The following is a 27,273-nucleotide window of genomic DNA, read 5'->3' on the forward strand; positions in this document are numbered from 1 at the left end:
AGGAACTTAGTGCTTAGCATAGTGAAAATAGAATAAATGATGCAGTGAAGGGTTTGAAGCCCAAAATAGGTAAAGAGGTGCAGTGGCATCCCTTGGATTGGTGTCACATGAGACAATAGTGTGATGCAGCAGCTAAAAAAGCCAAAGCAATTCTAGGCTGCATCAGCAGAATGTGTACAGTCGGACCTTCTTATACACGGATTTTTTATACATGGATTTAAGCATACACGGTTTGAAAATGTTACAAAAAAGTATAAATTTACCTTGATTTTCCATTTTTTATAAGGGACACCATTTTGCTATGTCATTATATGTAATGGGACTTGAGCATACACGGATTTTGTTATACACGGGAGATCTTGGAACCAAACCCCAGCGTATAACAAGGATCCACTGTATAGTGTCTAGATCAAGGGACATAATAGTGCCACTCTATTCTAATGATAGCCATTAGGGCTGAAGGGTGGGGTATAAATACCATAAATAAATAAATAATAAAAAGGATGTTGAGTAACTGGAGTGTATCCAGAGGAGAGTGACCAAAAGGGTCTGGAAACCATGCCCTATGAGGAGTGACTTGGGGAGCTGGAGAAGAGAAGGTTAAGAGGTGATATGACAGCCCTGTTTAAGTATTTGAAGTGATGCCATTGATTGAAGAGGGAGCAAGCTTGTTTTCTGCTGCTCCAGAGAACAGGTCAGAGAGCAATGGATTCAAATTACAGGAAAAGAGATCCCACCTCAACATTAGGAAGAACTTTCTGATACTAAGGGCTGTTTGACAGTGGAACATTGGAGAGTGATGGAATCTCGTTCTTTGGTAGTTTTTAAACAGAGGCTGGATGGCCATCTGTTGGAGGTGCTTTGTGAGTTCCCGCATGGCAAGGGGTTGGGTTCGATGGCCCTTATGGTCTCTTCCAACTCTAGGATTCTATAAATTCCATAGCATGGAGCCAGAGTGCTCAAGATCAGCAACAGAATTCCTTTGTGTGGGCTGAAAATGTCCCTCCACAAGTTTGTTTTTACAAATACTGTCATCAGAACATTCTGCTTGGTAGGTGGTCAAGGAAGAGACGTTTGCTTTTGAGGAGAAAGATATTTAATCATTTGAAATGATCTGACATTTTAGAATGATTTGTGTCTACAGGTTCAGATGCTGCCCTTGCTAGTAGTGGCTCACCTTCTTGGGAAAGGAAGAAGCAATGGGAGATAGCAGGCAACCAAATCAGAACTGCTGATCCATTCCATTCAGCAGTGGTTGGACACTGTTGAACATGAGTCAACAGAGGCAGCTCAAAAGGCCAATGCGATTCTAGGCTGCAGCAATAGAAGTATAGTGCCTAGATCAAGGGAAGTCATAGTGCCACTCTATTCTGCTTTGGCCAGGCCTCACCTGGAATACTGTGTCCAGTTCTGGGCGCCACAATTCAAAAAAGGACATTGAGAAACTGGAGCATGTCCAAAGGAGAGCGACTAAAATGGTGAAGGGTCTGGAAACCATGCCTTATGAGGAAAGACTTAGGGAGCTGGGGGTGTTTAGCCTGGAGAAGAGAAGGATAAGAGGTGATATGATAGCCCTGTTTGATGTCACATTGAGGAGGGAGCAAGCTTGTTTTCTGCTGCTCCAGAGAACAGGACCCAGAGCAATGGATGCAAGCTCCAGGAAAAGAGATTCCAGCTCAAGGTTAGGAGGAACTTCCTAACAGTAAGAGCTGTTTGACAATGGAACATACTCCTTTGGAGGGTGATGGAGTCTCCTTCTTTGGAGGTCTTTAAACAGAGGCTGGTGGCCATCTGTCAATGGAGATGCTTTGACTGAGAGTTCCTGCATGGCAGAATGGGGTTGGGCTGGATCAGGGCCATTCTTGGGGTCTCTTCCAAATCTAGGATGCTATGAATTCCATAGGTGTTGCAAGTGATGGGAGTGGGGCTGCAGGAGGCTCATCATCAGTGCTGCTGCTTTGCCTGGCTTTGGGAGAAGGAGGAGGAGGAAGAGGAGGAGGAGGAGAAGGGAGCAGAAGGCCAAAGAAGGCGAAGGGAGGGCGCTGCCTGCGCAGCCAAGGCTGCCTATAAAGCCCGAGAGGGACTGAGCCAGGTGTCCTCTGCCTCCTCTGCGCCACTGAGAGGATGCTGCGCGTGCGGTGCCTCCGCGGAGGGAGCCGGGGAGCAGAAGCCGTCCATTATATCGGGTCCAGGGTAGGTGGGTCCACACTGCAGGACATCACCCGCTCCCATACCGCTTTAACTGCCTCGAATCCAGGCTCTGCAAGCCTAGGACTTTGGTTGCAACTTGGGCGCTTCCATCCACACTGGACAGAGAACCCAGCTTGACACCGCTTTAACTCTGTTGTCTGACTCTTTGCTATGGAATTCGGGGAGATGGAGTATGTTGTGGACCAGACAACAAGTTAAAGCGGTGCCAAACTGGGTTCTCTGTCCAGTGTGGATGCAGCCTTGTGTTGGTTTAACTTCCTCGGGTCCAAAAGCCACACTGCAGAAATAATCCAGTTTGGGACCCGTTTGACTGCTCTGGCTCAGTGCTAGGGAATGGTGAAACTACAATTCCCAGGATTCCGTAGCACTGAGCCAGGGCAGTCCAAGCCGTCTCCAAGTGGATGGTTTCTGCAGTGGATTTTGGACCCAACTGAAAGAGAGAAGTAAAGAAGCCAACTTTTTTTTTATTTCAAGATCTATCTACTCACAAAACTTCAGGATCCAGCCATTTTGGTGCCCATGGGGTGTGTGTATGTGTGTGTTTGTGTGTGTCTTGTTGGACCCAAACCCCAGGGAATAATACCAAGGTCCTATTATAATGGTGTGGAATGATTTTTCTCAAAGTTGTGTTGCCTTCTTTCTGGCTGAATCTGGGCAGGCGACTCCTCCTGGCTGTGTATGAATGAAGGAATGAAGGAATGAATGAATGAATGGCTCCATGGAATAAAAGTATGATGGTGTTTTCTCTATCTGGCTACATGGAGTAGTTGACAATTTAAACAACTCTAACAAGCATTTGCATGGGTGAAGTAGGTGAAGAAAATGACCATAGTAACTGGAGGTTCAAAATAATCCAGTTTGGGACCGCTTTCACTGCTTTGGCGGAAATCCTAGGAACCAAAGTTATGTGAGACTTTGTGAGAGAAGTCTGGAGTCACAACAAATTATATTTCCCAGGATTCCCTAGCACTGAGCCAGGGCAGTTCAAGCAGCGTCAAACTGGATTATTCCTGCAGTGTGTTTTGGAGCTTGGTTTACTTCCACAGGTGCATGATGAATATAAGGCTGCATCTGTGCTGCAGCGATTTAATTCTATTTTAATATAATATTGTTGTATGTTTTTAACTGTATGGTGTTTTTTAATGTTGGAAGCCACCCTGAGTCCCAGCTTTGGGAGAAGGATGGGATATAAATAAATACAATAATTAATAATAATAATAATCGGCTGCAGAAATAATCTGCCCTGGTTCAATGCTAGCGAATTCTGGGAACTGTCGTTTTGTGAGACATTTAGCCTTCTCTGTCAGAGAGAGCTCTGGTGCCACAATAAACTACAATTCCCAGGATTCCCTGAACCAGGGCAGTTAAAACAGTCTCAAACTGGATTATTTCTGCAGTGTGTTTTGGACTAGATAAAGCCTGATCTTTCTGTTGATTGCTCCTTGGACTTCGAGTGCAGTCACAGCAAATGAACACCAGGCATAGCATTCGCCAAAACCATGCATGTCACCCCCATATTCTTTGCCTTGTTGCAAGACCCATATGGCTCACCTGTCATTTTGTGGGTCTGTCACATTACAAGTGGGCTCTTGGTATCCGCTGGGGTTTGGCTCCAGGACACGCACATATGCGCACACCCAAACTGTGGCTACCAAAATCCTACATCGATGCTCAAGTCCCATCATATGGAGTAGCACAGTAGAATGGGGTCCTTTAAATCCAATGGCAGGATCGAGGTTTCCTTTTTGGAATATTTGCAAGCCATCAATATCCGAATCCATGGATGCAGAGGGCTGACTGATACCTTTAAATGCAGGAGTAGTGTAGCAACTGGAGGATGAATCTTTATTTCCACAGACAAAGTGGGGAAAATATATCTTGGGTTTAGTAATGGACGGTAAGCGGAGGTCTTCAGGTAAAAGGTATGATAGATGCAGAGTATACTTTCATCAGCGCAACCAGGAAGGTCAGGTACTGAACAATACTGCTGTACACCTATGAGCCAGGAATAGCACATGTTTACTCTGGTATGACTAGGGCATGCAAAAAGCATTATACGGTAACTGCAAAGTGTAACAAGTCACCGAAAGGGCAATCCAAACAAAAGTCAATTCAAGGTGTATAAAACCTGAATCCGGAAGGTAAAAGGTATGAAGTGTAGCATCCTGCAGCTTGTGAGGAACTCAAAGTTTGGAGACGATAGGACTGGAAAATCTTTAAGATGACGATTATGTAAAAACAAAATTGAAATTTATGGCATGAAGGAACTGAAGAGATGGCTATTTCTGGAAGTGTTTACAGCCGTTTCAGAAGAGTGTCATCAGTCCGTGCATTTTTGCTTCTTGTAGAAAACCCATATTGAATCCTGAAACATTTGATGCATCTATGAAATCACACACACGTTACAATACATTTTAGTGAACAAATAATACAAGTACAAGAAATAACATATAAACTCAAACTTGAAGGCGTTTATGAATATTTTCTGCTTTGTTAGACTTTGTTATATTTTGCAGTTACTGTATAAACATTGTTGTATGCCCTAGGCGGGGGAGTGCTCTTCATGTTTGTGGAATAGATGATAGATAGATAGATAGATAGATAGATAGATAGATAGATAGATAGACAGATAGAGTATATATATTGAATATTTTCAGGCTGTGGATGCTTGAATCCATGTATAAAGAACCCGTGGATGCAGAGGGCCAAGTGTACTGACTTATTAATTCACTTTGATTTAATGGGACTATTTGAAACCAAAAATGGGATTGAGGCCAGAGTTAACAGCCATGAGAGATTTATCCATTTTGCTTGGCAACTAAACAATAATAACAGCAGCAGCGGTGAGCCAACTACATCTGTTTGTTTCTTACCATACTTTCTGTCCAGGTAGAGGCTGCCAAGGTGCCCTGGCCATTTTACTCCAGGTAGCAACTGTTTTCCTGTTAGGATGGGTTCTGTTTTTGCCCTGAGAGACCACTCCTGCTACAGACACTCCAGTCTCTGAACCTCAGAGCCAGTCTACACTGATCTGACTTGGTTAATGGCCTTGAGAGGAACTAGAATCATAGACTCATACAGTTGGAAGAGACCCCAAGGATTGTCCTGTCCAACCTCCTGCCATGCAGCAACTCACAATCAAAGCATCCCTGACAGATGGCCATTCAGCCTCTGTTTAAAGACTTCCAAAGAAGGAGACCCCACCACTCTGCGACTAACTGGACTAACTTTCTGCCACGTATTCCCTTTCCATCCTCCCAAATGCCTTGTGTAGGGAAAGGTTCTCCCCTTCCTCTGCCAGCTCCATAACTAGCTCTGTTTTGCTGAGGCAGCAGGCCTGCATACCCCTCCCATATTGGGTTGGGAATGTTGATCATTAACCCTCTGCAAGGCGAGAGGGGCGTATTGGCTTGGCTGGAGGCACCTTTGCTGTCTAGTCTTTCCCAACAGCTGCTGTGAAACAACTGCAGCACCTTCTGCTCAGTTGCTGGAATTCGAATGCTTAGCTTGGCAGAAGAGGGGAATGGACTGAAAGCCTGGCCCACAGTTCCAGTTAAACCAAAAAGCTTGCTAGACTGAAAATGGTCCATGAAACACAGTGGGGAGGCATTCACACTCAGTTTTTTGTCTAGAGGACATGTGGATCGCCGCACTGATACACATCGGGTTTGTTGTTCCCATTACATTTTGGGTTTGCAAATCTCTTTGAGTCATTTCAACCCTTGTGCTATTCACACATGCCATCGTTTCAGGTTAAAATGGAGCTTTCAATCCAAACTGATTCAGAAGCGTATTCACACTACTGGAGATGTGGATCGATGCGGATATTTCAGGAAAAACAAAAAACTGGTATCAAATATCCCAGGTTAAGTGAGGGTTTTGGTTAGCCCGCCTCACCCCCAAAAGTGCACCAAGTGCATTTGGGGTGAGTGTGAACACCAAGGAAATAATCCGAATTCATCCCAGATTATTTTCGTAGTGTTCAGCATTCTGGTTTCTACTGTCTGCCTGGTTAGGAAGTTCTTGGATCCTTCACCAAAAGGAACTTTTCCAAGCTGAATTGATGAAAGCTGGGACGTGTGTGGCCAAGGAACATCAGGATGTGGTTTCATGAGGAAGGACAGACAAGTTAAGAGAGGCTACAGTAGTTCTGTTTCTGAGTTAATTGAACATCAACTACTTTTGAACTCAGTTTGCAGCAACTGAAGTAAGTCAGGATAGGGGAGGAAAGTGAGAGGATGAGAGAGAAATCAGGCTATTTTAAAAACAGATGAAAGTGGGATGCCAGAGGAGGCAGAAGACAAAATGCTCCTACCCAGGACATATCCTACATTTCAGTCTTCTGTCCAGGAAGCACTCCAAAATGTCCTCCATTTGGACCATGCCTAAGGAGCATGTTGAGTAGCACCATGCTTGCTGTTCTCCTTCAAAAAATGCATCTATTTGGCAGCTTGTCCTTGCTACAAATAAGATGGATCATTCTAAAGTTCTTTTTTTTTAAGGAGCAGCAGCAGACAAAATTCACACCAACGCCATTTGGCTGGAAATTGACCATAGAATTGCTTTGGAGGACTTAGAAATCTCTAGGCATTTGTAGGTCCTCCAGCATAATTCTGTAATCAACTTCTGGCAGATGTTGACCATAGAGTCGCACTAGAGGACCTAGAGATTTCTAGAGAGGTGTTCTTTCCGGTAAAAACGTAGTGTTTTTTTATATGCAGTTTTCCTACTTTCACCTCTCTGTGGGTGTATACCCACCTGCATTTTAGAATTTACTATTCACTATAGCAAATATATGTTGTCTATGGGATACATGAATCCACAAATCATTGTGAGGCTCAGCCCACTAGGGTTTCTTCTGTGTGAGCTACATTATCATGAATGGAGATGCACAAGCACATATTTCTCCATGGCTTTCAAATAGTTCAGGGGTATATGATCTTAGATTATATTTTGTGGAGATTTCAAGGTTGGGGAATGCCATTTTAGATTTTACATCTCTTTTTGATATTGGGGCAGGGAGCACAGAAAGGTGTGAGCTAGTGATGGGTATAAATATCCATTTTTCTACTTGCCTGTATGTATTTACAAAGCAATTTGTCTTGCTTCCTTTCTGCTCCTCAGACTAGTTTCCCCCCACTTAGCATGTTTTTTCTTTTTCTTTAATGAGTTGTGAAGAGACAACTTTAGGAAAGCTCTTTCAGTTGTCAAGTGTAAATCTTGGAGTAGATATGTTTACAGTACTCGCTGATTACTTTGGGGCCCTGACTTGGAATAGTGTTGTCATGTTCAGCAGCATTCCAAGTTCTTCTGGACTTGATCCATGGAATGCTTTCTAGTGATCTAAGGCAGTTGACATTGCTCTTCCCCCAAACACCTCTGCTCTCTCCTTCTTCCATCTGCAAATAGCCTTTCTTGCTTAGTTTCAGGGAGACATCTGTTCCATCTGCTTCTGAGAGATCAGGATTTGACACTTAGAAAAGCCCCTTCTGTTGAAGGGTTGATGACAGAGATGGACAACTTACGACCCTCCTGATTTTGTTGGATTGCAGCTCTCCTGACCACCACCATTGGCTGTATGAGACTGCACAATTGGCCCTCCACATTTGTGGCTTTGACCTTTGCAGATTTGATTATTCACAGTTTTGATTAATATGTTCTCCTTAGGCATCTCTAGGGCCTCCAGTACAACTCTGCCAGAAGTTGACCATGGAGTTGTGCTGGAGAACCTAGAAGTTCCTAGAGAAAACACTTTGTAGGTCCTCCAGCATGATTCTATGATCAGCAGATGTTTACTCTTAGGTAAAAAGAATAGTGTTTGTTTTTTTTAAATTTGCAATTTATCCACATTCACGGGGGACCTTCACCTCTAACCCTAGTGAATGTGGAGGGACCACTGTGGTTCTCATGACCACTTCACCAGCAGGATTTGCTAGCATTTATGGAAGTTGTAGCCCACCGATCGCTGGAGGACCACAAGTTGCCCACCCATGTATGGGCTTGCTAGTACAAGCAGATTATAAGGATATTTTCATTAATAATAGTAGTGGTGGTGATTGTTAGTGTTATTACTTCTATCCCTTCCTTTTCCCAGTTTGGGATTCAAAGTGGCTTACAACAAATTAAAACACACACACACATATATAGTGAAATAAAAATAAGTCCTACAATTTACTTTTCACTTTAAAAGAAGGTATTGTGCCTTTCAAATATTCTAGGCAAACTACAAGGATGGCTTGCTCTTCTGGGGTGTTGTTCTATGGGTATATGCATATGTGTCTACAATGGTTCTTCACTTAGTGGAATGATAACTCCATCAAAGTTTCAAGTCTGTATCAACTCTTCTGAACTGGCTAACCTGTTCTTTGTTTTTCAACTGAAGCTTCGCCAGGCCTTCACAGGATGGGTGCAGCGAACTTACCAGAGCACCCAAGCTGCTGCTGCTCCTGCAGCCTCCCAGACTACCTGTGCTATTGCTGATGATAAGGCCCCCGATCCTGTTCCCGAAGGTTGCCCTGTCTGCTCATACAATGAATGGGACCCGCTTGAGGAGGTCATTGTGGGAAGAGCTGAAAACGCCCGCGTTCCTCCTTTTTCGGTTGAGGTCAAGGTAAGTATTTACTATCTGTCGGGGATGCTTTGATTTGGATTTCCTGCATGGCAGGGGGTTGGACTGGATGGCCCTTGTGGTCTCTTCCAACTCCATGATTCTATCTGGGCCAAAAGGGTTTGTGTGCATTTTTACAGTTACCCACTTTTCCAAATACTGAGGAAGTTTTAGGAAGAACCAACAGTTTCTTTATGAGAATATTGTTCAAAATAGACAAATTACATTTGTGGAGCTGACTGACAAAATCCAGATGTTTATCTCCTTTGCTGGTTAGATTCAAACATAAAACCTTTAAAATATTAATCTTCTTGCATTAAAACATACCATGGCTGGGCTGCATGTGTTGTAACTAGTAGCCACCAGCCACCCCAAATAATTGATTTTAATGGATGAAAGTGGCTGTAGCCATCAGTGCCATTAGCTCCTAACTACCATAAACAAACAAGCACGTTACTAGAGATAGTTAGCTTCATTTGACTAGAGATAGTTAGCTTTATTTCCTGTTATGGTCCCTTTCTTTCTTTTTCTAGGGGCCAACACCAAACAACCCTGGGCCCCAAATATCCCTTCTGATGCATGATATTTGGCCACTTGTTCACCGTGTACATTTTTCTTGTTCTCATCTTGCTAGGAGCATATATTGAGGTAGCTGAAGTTGGATGGGGCAAGGGGATGCCCATCTGCCAAAAATGCTGCCCCTGACAAAAGTAACTTCTCCGCAGCAGGCTTACTAGAGACAGGAGCAGTGGCATGCTTTGCAGTCTGGTTAAGTCTGATTAAATTTCTGGTTAAGTATTATAGCTTACTTGCTAATTAGCTTACTTACTGTTCACCGCTATGATCTTTGGAATAGCGGTATACAGTGGAACCTCGCCATACGCGGGGGATCCGTTCCGGATCCCGCCGCATATGGCGATTTCCGCTTATGCTCGAGCCCCATTGTAAACAATGGGGCTTGTGCGCGGCAGCGCGGTGGTGCGGGCGCACGCGGAGCGCAACGGGCACGCACGCCCATTCAATTGAATGGGACGTTCCGCCCCGCGCGCGCGCCGCCGCTTGAGCGCGTATGCTCAAGGCCGCGTATGGCGAGCGTGCGTATGGCGAGGTTCCACTGTATAAATAAAACAAATTATTATTATTATTAATTTATTATAGCTTTCTTTTGAGAAATGTTTGTACACGGAAGCATCAGAGATACTCTGGCAGAACCCCTTCCATTGTTCACACTGTTATTAAAAGATTTATATCATACCTTATATTTGAAGATCTCAGTACAATGGGAGCCCTGGTGGCACACTTGTTAAATGCCAGCACTGCAGCCACAATGTTGTGAGTTTGATCCCAGGGCTCCAAGGTTGACTCAGCCTTCCATCATTTTGTAGGTCGGTAAAATGAGTACCCAGCTTGTTGAAGGCAATTGACTTACAGATTGTAAACTGCTTATAGAGTGCTGAGTTCACTGATAAGTATAGAAATGTACATGCTAAATGCTACAATAAAATGATTTTAGGAAAATAAATAATAAGAATAATTTTAAAAATATAAAAGTATATTAAATCATGTATTACCTAAACATTGCTGCAAATTAAAAATCTGTTAAAATCATCATCATCATCATCTTCATCATCATGCTTTAGGTTAGGGCAGAGATTATCATTTTTAGTTATAGTTTTCAGTTATGCAAGATATACATGTTGCTAAGGCAGCTACTAATCTGCATTCATAGCTTTCTTCTTATGCAAATAAAGAAATGTGTTGAGGAGTTTGCTTGAAATTTTGCATACACTTATATAAAGAGAAATAATTTTATGACCAGAAAGCTGAACTTAATCCTGTTCTGTCTCTCTTGTGTGCATATGTGCCTTCAAATTATGCATCAATTTATGATGACCCCATGAATTCCATAGCGTTTTCTTAGGCAAGGAATACTCAGAGGTGGCTTTGCCAGTTCTTTCCTCTGAAATATAGTCTACAGTATCTGGTGTTCATTGATGGTCCAAGTACTAACTAAGGTCAACACTGTTTAGCTTCCAAGATCAGATGGGATCTGATGTCTTTAGGATATTTAGGTCTCACCTGTCTCTTACATGGATAGAATTGCAGGTTCTAGCCAGCTTCTGTATTCTGTATCAATCTGTCAGATGCTCTATATTCTCTTACTTTGCCACACAAACTGAAAACCCCCACCTCCACCTCATGGATGGTCAAACTCTGTAAAGGTCAGTGACTTATAACATTAAGCCTTGAAGTGTAGAACAATCATAACACTATATGTAGTAGCATATGTGTGCTCATTACATTATGTTGCATTCCAGTTCTCAAAGAGAGGAAACATCATCCAACATGGAAGATTTAGACTGTAATTCCCTGCATTTGTTACCAGTGGTTATGCTAGGTTGGACTGCTAGAAGCTGCAATCCAATAGGATCTACAGGTCCACATTATTCTCACCCTTGGAATAACCCTAATGATTTCTACTTGTTGGGTGCCTTGAAATCATTGCCAATTTATGGCAACCCTAAGGCGACCCTATTGTGGTGTGTGTGTGGGGGGGGGGGGCAGATTTCTTCAAATGGGATTTGCCATGGTCTTCCTCTGAGGCTGAGAGAGAGTGACTTGCCCAAGGCCACCCAATGTGTTTTCATGGCTGAGCATTACTAATTCAGATCCTAGTCTCCCAGAGTCTTAGCCCAGCATTCTCACTACAATACCATCCTGGCTCTCAACCTGACTGAACAAAGTAGGAATTACTTTTGAGGAGACATGTATTACATATCTTGGAAAACCACTGTTTGGAGCACAGCATTAGTTTTCCATATCTTACTTATAGAGAGATTTGGGGGAAAGTTTTACTCATTGAGTGGCCTTTTTGTTCCATCAGCATATGTATCGAGAGCCCCCCCCTCCCCCCCAATTGCTATGGTATTAGAAAGAGAAGCAATAAAGAGAGGAACAGTCATGACACAGTTTCTTTCATCAGTGAAATTGCTGCACATTTCAACACATAGTTTAAAATGGAAGCAGATGCCAGGTTGAAATTTGTTTGCAGGATTTGAAATGTACAACTGCATTTACAGTTCAGGATGCAGGTTTAGTTGAAGCAGGTGGTTTATTCATATATTAGCATGCATCTCTCCTAGGAGAGCAAGTAGAAGGAAAATCCTTGTTGATTTTGCAGGAGTGTGTGTTTTTATGTGGAAAGAAATATTCTCTTTAGCAAACTGATAACAGTGAATTGACACTTGAAAATGATCAGATCAACGTCTCCTCGTCAAGACTGGCTATAAAGCACCTTCCATATTATAGCCATGAATTCCTTGTCCCAGCTTCTAGAGTACTTATGAATAGAACCTATTTCACTAATGTCCAGCTTTTGGACTTCCCATTCGCACAGGGTTACCAAAGTGAAAAATGGAGACAGCGCCTGTCCCTGTAATGGTTGTGTAGAAGGGGGAATTTCAGCAAGTATCGTTTGTTACCTGGTTGTGTGACAAGTAACAGTTGCTGAAATTTCCACTTCCACACTATCATTAAAGGGACAGAAGCTGTTTCTACCTTTCACTCTGCTAACCATACAGAAGTGTGTACTCAAATACTGACGTGCAGCTGAGAGAGAAACAAATGAATGGTAGTTTTTTATGTGTACATATGTGATAGCCTAGAACAAATGCTTCCAAATATAATCTGGGAATTGCTGAGCAGGCAGCCTGTGTGGGTCATGTTACAGAGTTTCACCCGGCTCTTTCTAGGGCTACAAAATTCTGTCTTGTTGGCAGAATTCTCTTACCTTGGGCCTCATACTGTATATTTGGCTGCATCTACTACTGAAGCCATTCATCTTCCAGTTGTCTATGTCCTTCTTACCATCTCTCTGATGAAACCTGAATACAGTTGCAGATGTTCAGTCCTGGTTGGGCAAACTGCCTCAATGATCTTTTTTTAACAGCTTGGGTGGTTGTTCAGGGTTTTTAAGCTGTATTAATTTACACCTTGAGTAATTTAAATCCTTAATGTCTTTCGAGCACATATTGGATAGTGCATGTGCACAAAGCGTGAGCTGGGTCTTTGCATGCAGTCCACACATGGGCTGGCTGAAGAAAGTTTGCTGGCTGAGGCAGAAGAGCAAACAGCATCCCCACCCATCCAAGTCAATCCAAGCTATATAGTGCTCAAAGTCAAGCACGTTTGTTTGCACATTAAGAAGAAAGAGGCTCTTCATCCCTGCTCTATAGTACTGTGGGAAATTAAAATGGTAACTTGGGGGCTGTACAGATTGCCTCTAAGGGGAGGCATGCAGATTCCCCTTTCCAGGCCGGATCGGGGCTGCGGCAACTTCATGGTGTGGCCCCGATCTGGCCTCTGGAGAACACAAAAAGGAGCTGCAAAAAGCGGCTCTTCTTTGCGCCTTCCAAAGGGCGCCATAGAGCCACGGCGGTGCAGCTCTATGGCACCCTTTCAGCGCTGTGTCATTTGGATGTAGTGCCGGAGGTGTGTCATGATGGCACGTGTCGTCTGGACCAGCATGCACCAAAAATGGCACTATGGGGGTGAAGTTAGGACAAGTGTCATCAGGACACTGCGTCCTGACTCTGCCCCTAAGCCAGCACTTTCTGCCATTCTGTATAGGGCTTTACTGTCTGGTACTGATCAGAACACTAATATCTGGTTTTGGTGGGTAGCATTTGAAAATATTTTGCTGGAGGCTCATCAGACCTGGAGAGAAGGGTTTAAGTCAGGATTATCCCAGGTCCTTGTGATGTCATGGAAAGTGGATCCTTTTTATGTGACAAGGGTGATGTTATAGGGGATGGACCATGGTGATGTCATTAAGCAGGATACAGTAAACATCAAATACTGTTTGCCAGAGTATGCTATTCAAATTTTAAAAAAAACAGGTCTAGCAAATGTGGAACAGTCTCTTAAACAATTTTCAAGGTAGAGGTTTCACCCTGAGATTCCTTCTCTTGTTGTGAGGACTGGAAATGAGGTACCATCTGAGAACCCTACCTGGAGACAGCCTGCCTGATGCCTCACCAAATTATTTGTTTCCTTCAGTTCTTCCAAAGATTGGAGAACAAATGTACCTCTCTTTTTTTTTTAATCTTTGCAACAACCCTACAAGATAGGTAAGACAAAAATGGTCTGGACCAAGGCATTGTTGTTTTTGTGTGCCTTCAAGTCATTTCCGACTTATGACGACCCTAAGGAAAACCTGTCATAGGGTTTTCTTGCCAAGTTTCATCAGAAGGGGGTTACCATTGCCATCCTCTGAGGCTGAGAGAGTGTGATTTGCTTAAGGTCACTCAGTGGGTTTCCATGGCTGAGCTGGAATTCAAACCCTAGCCTCCCAGTGTCAAATGCTCAAACCACTACACCACAGTGGCTATTCAGTATATTTAGAGATTCAATAAGGATTTGAAGCAAGTCTCCCCAGTTCATACATAGCACTCTATGCACTGTGTTGCACTGGATCTTATGCAGAGTTTGGAAAAGTTAATTTTAGGGATTGCAATGCCTAGATTTCCCCAGCCAATTAGCAGTCCATTTTCCTTCTCCTAGGCAAATTTATCCTGTATGCTATGTGATTGCCGTCTGAACATCAGGACTGAATGAAGTTTCCTTCCCTATCTGTTATTATTCAGGTGTTGGTAAAGGAATAGGAAGTAAATTCTCTGCAGCTTCAAGCAGCAACATTCTTCACACTTGCTTTGTTTTGCTTTTTATTGTTGCTCACCAGGCCAACACCTATGAAAAGTACTGGAGTTTTTACCAGAAGTTTGGAGGCCAGAGCTTCCCTGAGGATCACTTAAAAAAAGCAATTGAGGAAATCGAAGAGATGTGCAATATTTTAAAAATGGAAGGAGTGGTTGTGAAGAGGCCTGAGCCCCTTGACTGGTCGTCCGTGTACAAAACACCTGACTTTGAATCCACTGGTAGTAGCTGTTGATACTGAATGGATTGTAACTTGAGAACTTGTTGTAGTGTTTGATTTTATGTCCTTGTTATTGTCACGAATTTCCTTCCTACACAATTAGATTTCTGCTGGTTCTCCTTTCCTTTTACTTTTGGGCACTCGAAGTGACTCACAGGATTCATAAAGTAAAGCCATTTAATTATAAATCTTACATTTTAAAAATGAAATTGAGAAAGGTAGTGAATATTTGAAAGAGGGGGTAAGGATTGGAGGGAAGAGTACAGGCAAGGGGTAAAAACCATGCGGGGAACCAAAGAATTTGGGAATACTTAACCTGAAAGCAAAAGCATTAATATGTGAAGAGTATTTCACAGCTGGTCCTACAAGTAGGTGAGAGAGTAGCCATTGTGGCTAGAGGGCATGAGGAGCTCTCCACTAACATGGTGCGGTAAGTCACTGTGTCTCACACACACACACACACACACACACACACACACACACACACAATTGGTGTCACTAGGGCAGTGCAGGGGGTGCGAACCGCACCGGGTGACACTCTAAGGGTGGTGACATCACTGTTCCTCAGATATCTGTCTTTTGGCAGAAATGGACTGCAGCATTCACTTGCTTCCCTTTAAAATGCTGTAAGAGATGGTGGGAGTGGGGCTAATCTCAGTAATGTGAGCTCCCAGGATTTTTTTAAAAATAAAAATTTCAAAATTTAAAATTTTTAAAATTTTTTTTACAGTTTTTTACCTTTTTATTTTTTTAAAAAAATATTCTTTAAAACATTGCACTTTGCCAACTCTTCACTATGCATATGCAAATTACAGCACTATGTGCACATCTGAAACATGTTGTGCACATAGTACTGTAATTTGAAGGTATAATTTTAAATTTGCTAGTTGCTTATGTCACAACTATTAGCATTATGTTCAGTGGTATAGGGGAATTACCATTTACTAGTAACATTAGTGCAGAAAACATTACTAAGAATCCCGTAGCATGTGGTATGGGAGAAGGTCAATGGGGGAATGACACCATAAGTGATTGCACCAGGTGACACCAATTTTAGGGACGCCACTGTCTCCTCCCATACCAAGCCAACCATTTACGTTACTCATAAGTCATTATTCCCATATATCAATGGACATAATGCCAATGCTTGTCATATAAACAACTTGCAAATTAAAGTTATACTTTTACAATATCATACACACAGCCTAAATGCATTTACATATATGTAGTGTCATGTGGTTAAAGGAGCAGTTGAAGGGAGCTGAACCAAGAGCCATTTTATGGTTTTATCTTCATCTGCCTCCTTCCTTGCCTGGTTCTGTGAGAGTTACCACACACTAGATTATTGCATGCCAAGCAACTGCATCAGTGGGTTTTCTTTATTTAGTCCTACTCATAGAGAGGAAGAGGGATTTTCTAGCAGAGTTACTGCCAAGGGGGGAAGAGACGAACCTTCCCTGCATGCAGTGGTCCTAGTGAACATCCTACCTCCTCTATACCTAGGACTGGGTAAAGGATGTCCCTTGATATGGCATTAATGTAACACAGTGATTCCCAAACTTTAGTCCTCCAGGTGTTCGGAACTTGAACTCCCAGAAGCCTCAGCCTACTTAGCCAAAAGTCAGGGATTCTGAGAGCTGAAGTCCAAAACATCTGGCCAACCAAAGTTTGGGAATCACTGATGTAACATATGGCTTGGCCTTCACATATAGAGTTTCCAGATCTCTGGGGGCTAGCTGAAGTTGTAGGGAATTAATATGTTTTCCCAGGTCTTGGGGTGGTGTGCTGAAAAGGAGAACTTTGTGGGGTGTTTTGGTGTCTGATGTTTAAAGCGTAGGCACTCATCTTCTCCCTACTGTTACCTGGTACTGTGCTTAGTGAAATAGTGTTTGCATGAGTGTTACATGAGCTTTGGTCTTGGTATTCATTGGGGTTAATCTGCCCCCATGGATACCAAAATCTACGAATGCTCAAGTCCCATTAATACAGTGGCATAGTAAAATGGTGCCCCTTGTATAAAATGGTTTGCTTTTTGAAATTTGTATATTTCAAAAATATTTTCAAGCCATGGGCAGTTGAGTCTGTGGATACAGAATGCATGGATATGGAGGGCCAACAGAGGTCTACCACCTGGTTGCAGACAGAAATCTCTGGGAACTGGAGATTGCAAATGGCAATAGGGCAGCTAGTTTTTCATGACCCCAAGTCACAGAGGAAACAGTCAGGTGGATATAATGAATTGGAACTAAATGTAGTCATGCATTCATAACTACTGAAATCAGTGGAACTTAAGCTGGTTACCAAGTCACATGAGATTTCAGTAGGACCTCTCTGACTCAGTAGGACCTCTTTGATTCAAGAGTTTTATTTCTGTTTGGTATCTGCTGGAGTTTGGTTCCTGGACTCCCCCTTAGATGCTAAAATCCATGGCTAGTGAAGTCCCATTAAATGAAATGGTGTAGTAAAATAGTGTCCCTTATATAAAATGGCAAAATCAAGGTTTGTTTTTTGGAACTTAATAATATTTTGTGGCTGATTAGCAGCTTTGTTAGCAGAGGCAGGTTCACACATTATAGCAAGTTGGATTCCAACAAACTGCATCACAGCTTGTCATGGCATGTGTACATGATCACTATCTAATATATTAATAATGAGTATTGGTGCCCAAAATGCTATGAATAGAATAATAGGATTGTGATGTGTATGTGTGTGTGTTCTCTTTGGCAGGTATGTATGCAGCCATGCCAAGAGACATTTTGCTGGTAATTGGAAATGAAATAATTGAAGCACCAATGGCCTGGCGTGCCCGTTTCTTCGAGTACAGAGCATACAGACCAATCATTAAAGATTACTTTCGCCAAGGTGCTAAATGGACCACAGCTCCAAAGCCCACAATGGCTGATGAACTTTATGACCAGGTATTATGCATCAACTTTCCACATGACTTCTGCACTTCTCCATCTTGTCCAAACAGACCTAGAGAACCTTTAAGTGTATATGAGATGCAGCAATCACATAGTCTGATTTCTGGGAAACAGATATGAGCATAGTTGTGATTCTGCTCTTATGTCAAACCATTGGTCCATACTCTGACATTTGGTACCTGCAGCCTACAGACCATTGAGTTACAGCCTGCTATATGCAGCCTGTCCTACTTATGGCCTGTAGTTTTGAGTTTGCAACTGTACAGATATTCAGGGTTTTGATCTCTATTAAGAAAAAGACCAGCACTCTTCTCAAATATTCTACTCTTGTTTCTCAACACTTCAGACTTGTTTCATTGACAGCTGAGACCATATTTGTCATCGTCTAGTAGCTCACGTGACCTGTGTGTGCTTTCTATTTCCCTTAAACCAGGATTATCCCATCCGCACTGTGGAAGACAGGCACAAGTTGGCTGCTCAAGGCAAATTTGTCACAACTGAATTTGAGCCATGTTTTGATGCTGCTGACTTCATAAGAGCTGGAAGGGATATCTTTGTGCAAAGGAGTCAGGTAAAGATATTTTTCTATCTCTTTGAGCTTTGAATTTTAAATTCCCTAAGTTTAAGCAAGTCAGTTATTTGGTTTTGATTTTACGGTTACATTCTTACCTTGAACTTCTTCCAAAAAGACCAGGGTGGCAAATTTCTGTTTCCATTTTATACTCATAACAATCCTGTAAGGTAGAGTAGGCTGAAAGATAAGGTCTACCTCAATGTCATCCAGTGACCTTTAATGGCCAAGTAAAGATTTCAAGCAGGGTCTTTTGTCTGGACACTCTAACCCAAGGTTGGGATGATATTGTTGGGTTGCAGCTCTCATCACCCATTCTAGTCAGTGATGAAAGTTGCTGTCCCATGTATACCTATAGGGTCACAGGCTTGCCATCCCTGCTCTGGTCACTACATTACTCTTCAAAGTTCCCTCTAGAGTGGCCAATAAATAGAATCCAAGGTGTGACTAAACTGATATTAACCAAGCTCTGAATCAGAGTTTAGAAAAATTACTAGCCATACTGGCTGGGAGATTGTGAGAGCTGTATCCTGAAAAAGTAACATTTTCAAGTTCTGAGACTAAGTAGATTAGTACACATGGCTTTTAAACAGCAATTACAGACAGAAAATAGCACCTTTGGCAATACCTATCGCACAGTGTCCCCTCCAACCCTTAGCTGTTGTGTTTCCAAAGCGTGGTTAGGGCATCACCGTTCCATTGACAAGGGAAACCTGTCACTAAGCTTCCAAACACATTTCTTTTCCATTATCCCAAAGTGTGAAGCATTGCTGCCATGCCAGTTCCAATATTGACAGTCATGTGGTGTCAGTGTCTCCTCCTCTCCATGCACTCATTCATTTCAAAACAGGCAGGTTTTCTTTATTTTTCTTGTTTCTTTTCTTTTCTTTTGAGTTAAACCACATTAACATAACTCTGTAAATGTGTGTAAAAATAAAATTTAAATTTAAAAAAGCCAAAAGGCTTGGGCATAGGGTAAAGAGGAAGGGTTAAGGGGGAGTGCAATGGCAGAAATAGCCTCAGTTGTGCTACTGCAGAGAGGTGTGATAGCGGCTGCTCTAAAACCAAAATGTTCCCATTTTTATTAACTGATGCAGTTACTGTGAGAATGGGCTCGTGTAGCAGTATCCCAAGGAAGCAGAGTGAAGAATGGAAGGTTACTGAAACTGTCAAGATGGGCTTATAGGCTCAATATGGTTTTGCCATTCCAATTTTTAAATGATGAAACACAGGTAGTTGTGTTAATAACTACATATTCATGATAGTGATACTATTGCCATGATTGTTAATGCCTCCCCAAACCTTGCTTAACAGCTAGCAGCTTCACCGTATGGTGGAGTTCTGGTCTTTTATCAATCACGATATAGGAGGATTGTTTCCAGCCTCCTCCCACCAGAAAGCTGCAGTGTGACAAGAAGTTGTGTCAGAGGTCCTGTTTCTCATGGTCGCACTGACAGTTTGCTTATGGTTTGGAAACATCATGTTGCTGCACCCTGATTGCCAACAGAAAAGGTCTCCATTGCTTGGTATGGCTGCTGGCTGTCAAGGTAGGTCTGGAGGATCAGGCCAGGGTGTGTTTCTTTGCATTTGTAACTAAGGCGATGTAGGATCTAGGCCTTTGACTTTTTTTACCCAGTTTGTCATGATGGGAGCCAGTTGCTATGCTGGCTGGAAGTTTCTGAGAGTTGTAATACAAATTTTCCCCAAGGTCTGTTTAATCTGCATGACTGCTAAAGAGCAAAGGCTAAGTAAGTAAGCTCTGCCTTCCTGTCTCTGCTAACAGAGCTAACTGCACTGTGACCATGTCCATCTAGCATCGGTCTTAGTTGGTCAACTGTTGAGGTCTAGTAGGTTCCCTCTTCCCTGTGTTGTACTCTTCCAAATATATTCTTAGGCACAGCATGCAAATACAGGTTTGTTGTAAAAAAAGCTGGCCATTAAAGCTTTTGCTCACTCTCCCTTCTCTCTCCTGCCCCAGGTTACTAATTACTTGGGTATCGAGTGGATGCGAAGGCATCTTGCACCAGAATACAGGGTGCACACCATCTCTTTCAAAGACCCCAATCCAATGCACATTGATGCCACGTTTAACATCATTGGACCAGGCCTCGTGCTTTCCAATCCAGATCGTCCATGTAATGAGGTAACTAGTCTCCAGATACACAAGGGAAAGAAAGGGGAATTATATGATAAAATGCACTCATTCAGAGGCTACAATCCTGCAAGGCTTAGCATAGTGCAGTAATTCCATGTGCAGACTCTACGCAACTCTTCCATGCACCAGCCCCTGGACCTACCGTATTGCCACTGAAGGTCCTCCTACAGTCATTTCATGTCTGGTGGAGAGAGGGAGAGGGTTGTAGAAGCATTTGGCTATGTCTCCATGGTCAGATGTGAAGTGATATCAGGATCCTATGGGAGTTTCATCAACTGAGATAATAATTTTGCATCTAGTGGCAGGAATATAGCCAGACCCTTTTGCAGTACCCTCTCGCTCTTCTATAGGCATGAATGACTGAAGAGGGTGGTAAGTCTGGGGAGGGTTTTGTTGTGGTGGGGGCAAAGAAATAAAAATCTCCACAGTGACTTAAAATAGACATAGGCAGGTGTATGATTAATTTACATGTGGGTATGCCACCAACAGCATGTGCAATCCTACACCTGCCTATGTCTATTTTAAGTCACTGTGGAGATTTTTATTTCTTTGCTCCCACCACAACAAAACCCTCCCCAGACTTACCACCCTCTTCAGTCATTCATGCTTATACAAGAGTGAGGGAGTATTGCAAAAGGCTTTGGCTATATTCCTGCCCTTAGATGCAATACATTTTTTGGCTACAACTACCATGCTCCATGACTTTTGGCCACACTGCTTGGGACTTGTGAAAATTGTAGGCCTTTGCAGGGCACAAAAAGGAGCTGCAAAAAGTGGCTCCCTTGGTGGCCTGGAAATGGCACCACAGATTTACAGCGCTCCTTTGGCACTACATCATGTGGACACAGTGCCAGAGGAGCCCTGTGATGCCGCACGCTGTGTGGTGCATCACGCGGTGTCATGTCACCATGGGGATGGAATCTGGGCATGCGTCATGTAGCTGCCATGCCCCGACTCTGCCCCCAGGCCGGCCTTAACGACCAGTCTACACAGCCCCTTAGAATCTGGCTACCTCCCTTCATCATTAAATGATGCCTATTACCCTGATACCTAGACCATATTTGCTGCACTAATTACCACCCTATATCCTAACTTAATGTGGATATCAAAATATTGTCAGCTATTTTTGCTAATAGTCATTTCAACTTTGGTAAGTTCTGACCAGGCGAGATTCATCAAAAACAGGCAGGGAGCTGATAATATCCAATTTTCCAGTGCTAAAAATTTAAAATTTCCTATTTTACAATTGGAAAATAAAATTTAAAAATATCTCTCTCTCTCTCAGATTGATCTATTCAAGAAGGCAGGCTGGACAGTGGTTCACCCTCCATTGCCACTCATCCCTGACAGTATGTTATAATTTAATTTTCCCTTTGAAGACCAGTGTTGTGAAGTTGAAATCCACATTTTAAATGTTTCAGCAGGCAGCTGTGAGCACTAATTGTTCTGTCTTGTTGCATCTAGACCACCCATTGTGGATGTCCTCTAAATGGTTGTCCATGAATGTCCTCATGCTGGATGAGAAACGTGTGATGGTGGATGCCAATGAAACTTCGATCCAGAAGCTCTTTGAAAATCTAGGTAGGACCAATGTTGCAAAACAGAAAACATTAATGGAGTAGTTATTGTCAGGCCTGTAGTCACATGATAATAAATTTTATCTCATGATTCCTCTTTAAAAAAATGACACGTAAAACTAAATTTCACCACAAACATGTTAAACCTTAGAGTCTAATTAAAATGAATGAAGGGTCCTTTAACACCCAAAGGCTGGCATCCTGTTGGTAGCATATGCAAACTTAACAGCTATTTGGGGTTAATACATGGTTTGGGGGCTTTGTGGGGTGGGTGGGATGGGATTGTTTGCATGTATTTTCACACATTGGCTTCCTGCATGATCCAATGACAAAAATTGCCTGGAAATAATACTTTTTTAAAAAAAGGAGGAAGGGGGCTTTGGAGACCTGGTGTGGGCTTCTGGAGCCACATGCATCCTACACAATGCATTATGCTCACTCCAATCTAGACCAACACCATCACTGTGACACACAGCCATGTTATATACCCAGACATGAGCAAAGCTATGGCACAAGCTATGGTAACCACGGTTATTTTAAAGGTGTCTTGTTCCATTTTTACTTGGCAGGCATTTCAACAATCAAAGTCAACATCCGCCATGCCAATTCCTTAGGAGGTGGCTTCCACTGCTGGACCTGTGACATCCGCCGTCGTGGCACCCTGAAATCTTACTTCGATTAGGCAGGGGCCTGTGTGCGTTTCAGTTTGCATGATGTAGGTATAGGATGATGATGATGAAGAAGAAGAGATTGATTTCATCTTTCTGCTTAAAAACAGAATGTGATTGCATGAGCTGTAGCACTTGGAATTGTGCCCCTCTCCACATCCTCCAGTGAAAGTACCACAATTTCTTCCAAGAGCCTTTTCACACATTGCACACAGATGAGCCACAGAATCAGCAAGAGACCACTGGCCCCTAGTGAGCAGATTTGTATGATGCAGATGAGTTTCTGATGCTGCAATCATACTTTTAAAAATGTCCATGGGTGTATGTATACCAAGGGTGGCTTACCCCAAGCACTACAAAAAATGTTCCTGGGTCTGCATGTGGACTGCAGCTACACTTTGACCACCCCTGGTGTATATACATACATTTGGCTCCTATGCATCATTTTTCAGAAGTAAGCCCACTGAGTTCAATGTGGCTTCCTGTCAGGGAAATGCATAAAAGGGTTGCAGCATTATTCAGAAAATTTACTTGTTTTTTAAATGATGTTCTATCAGTTGCCAGCATTTCTAAAGAACCTCTATATTGGGACCTGAGCTTGGAAAAGTTATTTTCAGACTACAACTCTCATAATCCCCAGCCAGCATGGCTGTGCTGCTGGGATTCTGGGAGTTATAATCCAAGAAAATAACTTCCAAAATCTATATTGGTATTCTGTATACCGCTGAATAGACTCAGAGTAATGTAGTTGCTCTAAGGTCCAGAGGAAATCAATGTGACTTGACTAATCTGGTCTGGATTCAGGCCCCTTTCTCTATGAGTTGCTGCACTCTTAAAACATTTTAGTCATTCTCCCAACCAGCATAATGTGTGAAAGGACCCTTGGATCAATTAGGTCTAATTTGTAACTTGTTATCAGCAGTAAGCACAGGTCTTCTGGCTGGCTTTTTGAAAGACTTCCTCTCCATCTGGACATCCCTTTTTTCCTTTCAAGTTTCAGGATATACAAAACTTGGCAATACTTCTGGTCTCTAGAATTCAACAGGTGATACTACACATCTACCTCTGTTTAAAATTCTATCAAAAAGGCAGCTAGAAATGTTAGACCTGAGTTTAACATTGATATTTTCTTTCCAGTTGATAATTTGTATTTGTATGTATGTTGTCGGGTGTGTAGCCACACTTCCTAAATATTAAGACAAGACTTAAAAATACAGATTTTACATGGGCCCAGGTTTTTTAAAAATGGATTTTATAGGTAATGTTCAAGTTAGTTTGTCTTTTAAACCAAACAACATTAAAAGTGTTGCACCTGCTATAATTATGCAGGAGGTGGGCATCCTATGGCCCTCCTGGATACTGTTGAACAATAGCCCCCATCACTCATGAGCAGAGGCCAAAAAAAGTGTTCTCTATCAGAAAGACTAGAGTCAGAACCTGGACTAGCTATGGACTCTGAGAACTGTAATTAAAAAGTAACTTCCAAATCTGGCAAAGATATGTGTGCATGTGCATATGCATGTTTGTACAGCAGTGATCCCCAAACATTGGTCCTGCAGATGTTTTAGACTTCAGCTCCCAGATAATTCTGACTTTTGGCAAAGTAGGCTGAGGCTTCTGAAGTCCAAAACACCAGGAAGACTAAAGTCTGGGAATCACTGATGTACATTGTAGTGTTGCCAGGTGGAATAAGAGGCAGGGCTCCTATCCTTTTAATGGGTGTGTAGAAGAGGGAATGTCACAGGGGTTGCTTGGTCATACAAAGGTACCTGCTGAAATTCCCCCGTCTACACAACCGTTGTTTTTTCCTGGCAACTCTAGTGCAGTGCCCAGTTCCTAAGCCAGCATCACATATAAATGTCTGCTTTAGAGAAATAATTATCTTTATATTTTAAATCTCCAAACATTTCTGTTTTACTTCCTTGTTCCCGATGCTTTGAATACAGTGACCTAGGTTGAAAAAATAGTTTATGGTGGAGTAGTTTTATCCCAATGTATCATGCCTCTCATTGAGTATTTGATACATTTATATTATTAGCTTTTTTTAAATGTTGTTCCTCCAATGCGCACCAGCACAACACATTTCATTTGGTGAACTTGTTTACATAGCAGTGTCTTAATGATGATGATGAAAATGATAGGTACAAACACAAATGACAGAAATCTAATAATACCTCCTGGTGCTGTAAATTAAATTTTTTTAAAAATCAGTTTCTTCAATATGTATTTTTTTATGCCAATAAAACATGTTTGCATTTGTCAAGTTTTGGCGTTAACTCATTTTGCACATTGGAAGGGAGGTTTGGTCCTAACTTGTTTGGACTTCCTGGGCAAATAGCCTTGCTAACATTTTCCCATAGTCCAATGACAAAGAGCACATGCTTTGCATGCAGCAGGTCCCAGGTAAGGCCTATAAAGAAACCACCCTAAAACAGAATGAGATGAACCTATGTTATACAACTTCATGAATGTTTTGGGAAATGGTGGGAAGCAAAAGCCCTCTGACCCCAAACACTTTTGCTAACAAATCTGTTATCTGTGGGTTTTTTGGGCTGTGTGGCCATGTTCTGGAAGAATTCATTCCTAACGTTTCATCTTCAGTTGTGGCTGGCACCTTTAGAGGGTGGTGGCATGGAAGTGTGTGGAGTATATATACCTGTGGGACCCTTGTTTGGGAGGAAGTGGTTTTTACATGTTAATAGTGGAGTTAGTTTGTGTGTTGTACTGTGCTGAACGGCAAAGCCTGGAGGTGTGTTATGTGTAGGGGGACTTGTGTCTATTCAGTTGATAATCCATTGTCTTGTGGGGAAACCCCTTGAGTCTTTGATTTCACAAATCTAGCTGTTTGCATTTGTTTCTTGAGACACATGTCTGGTTTATATTGGAAGTGTTGAGGATATACCGGTAGTAAAAATATTCAGCGGATAGTAACACTAGAGGGTGCTATGGTAGTGTCTAGTTAATCCCATATGTAAGGAAGATTTTAAAATTCGCTAGCTGGCATCTAGTTCAGTATTTATGTGTTGTCAGCTAGATGTATGACCTGGTAAATGTTGGTATGCACATGTATTACCATGGTACCATTGCCACAGTCAGGGATGCCAGGCAGACACACGGACCAAAGGCGTTTTGTGGCACTGGAAAGCAGAGCACTGAAGGATGATACATCCAACCCCTTCCCACCAGTGGACTGTGGATAGCCCTTTTTAAATATTTGAAGGGATGTCATACTGAGGAGGGAGCAAGCTTGTTTTCTGCTGCTCCAGAGAACAGGATACAGAACAATGGATGCAAGCAAAAAGATTCTACCTCAACATTAGGAGGAACATCCTGACAGTAAGGGCTGTTTGACAGTAGAACACACTCCCTTGGAGTGTAGTGGAGTCTCCTTCCTTGCAGGTCTTTAAACAGAGGCTGGATGGCCATCTGTTGGGTATGCTTTGATTGGGAGTTCCTGCATGGCAGGGGGTTGGATTGGATGGCCCTTGTGGTGTCTGCCAATTCTATGATTTCATGATTCTATGATTAACTAGTGCCTTGGCACTAGCCATTCAATGGGCAGTGATCTGAAAGACTAGGATCTATGATTCTATTTGATTATGACACAATCCTCCTTGTTGCACCACATATCTAAAACACTGTAACACCCAGTTAAACAAGCTTATAAATTACTACACTAACCATTTTATGACAGACTATGCCAGATTCTGATGTCTGGAATAGACTCCAAGGGCCAAGTAGTCCAACCACTTGCCAGTGTAGGAATCCACAGCAAACCTGAAAGATTCATCCTGATTTAAAATTTTAAATGAAGGAGAATCCTTCATTTGTTTCCACTTGCTATGGTTCTCTCCCATGGAGTCCAAGGTTTGTAGTTTGGTGAGGCACTGGAGCACTCCAGGTGAGAATTCGAAATGCCCCTAAATTGCCAGTGCTAGAATTCCATAGGACAGAACCATGGCAATTGAAGTGGAATCAAAGAGCTATCATTCTGTAGTGTGAATGGGCCTTTGATTGCTGAAGTGGTTCTTTTCATACTCACGAACACTGGAATCGTCTCTTGCAACTGGCCAGCCTTTCTCTATTGAAAACAAAGAGCATTCTTCCCATGGGACATTTACTCAGCTCACAAACCTTTCCTAAGAAGCGCCAAGAGGTCTGTGTGCACATGCACATGCCTGCACCTTACCCAGTTAAAACACTGTGTTTTCCCACACAAGCCCAGAGCTCTGCCTTGGAGCTTATCTTTGGGGGGAAATATTCAAATCTCACTTTGCTGTTTGCCCATGGCATTAACATTGCAAATTAACCTGCCCTTATAAATCTGTTTGCGTGCTCCTGGGAACATTGCACTCCTAAATGATAACAGCAAGTAAACTTTCAGCAAAGATGTTGGGTAAATTTCATTTAAAGGCCCCGGGGAACGATTAATTAAAATGCTTCTACACTAAGAGCTGGTGATCCTCTTTATTAATGTATAATTTTATTAAATTTATATCTTTCTTTTCTGCCCAAAATGGCACTTAAAGTAACTAAAAATTAAATTCCAAAAAAAAGCAAATACAATTAAAACATAAAAATGCATTTTTACACTGTCAGGAAGTTCTTCCTAATGTTCAGATGCA

General features: G+C 42.3%; 1 protein-coding gene across 1 annotated transcript; it reads left to right on the forward strand.

Annotated features, from left to right (window-relative positions):
• The first annotated feature begins 2,124 nt into the window (after window positions 1-2,124).
• On the forward strand, window positions 2,125-22,662 carry GATM (glycine amidinotransferase). The gene is made up of 9 exons (XM_089537859.1): window positions 2,125-2,193; window positions 8,594-8,821; window positions 14,559-14,754; window positions 17,481-17,671; window positions 18,111-18,248; window positions 20,227-20,391; window positions 21,689-21,752; window positions 21,868-21,984; window positions 22,550-22,662. The coding sequence occupies exons 1-9, from the start codon at window positions 2,125-2,127 to the stop codon at window positions 22,660-22,662; spliced, it is 1,281 nt and encodes a 426-aa protein (XP_089393985.1).
• The last annotated feature ends 4,611 nt before the right edge of the window (window positions 22,663-27,273 follow it).

The sequence above is a fragment of the Sceloporus occidentalis genome, unplaced genomic scaffold (genome assembly GCF_023333645.1).
Source record: "Sceloporus occidentalis isolate IW3139 unplaced genomic scaffold, rSceOcc1.0.p SCAF_9, whole genome shotgun sequence".
In the NCBI taxonomy this organism is placed as follows: domain Eukaryota; kingdom Metazoa; phylum Chordata; class Lepidosauria; order Squamata; family Phrynosomatidae; genus Sceloporus; species Sceloporus occidentalis.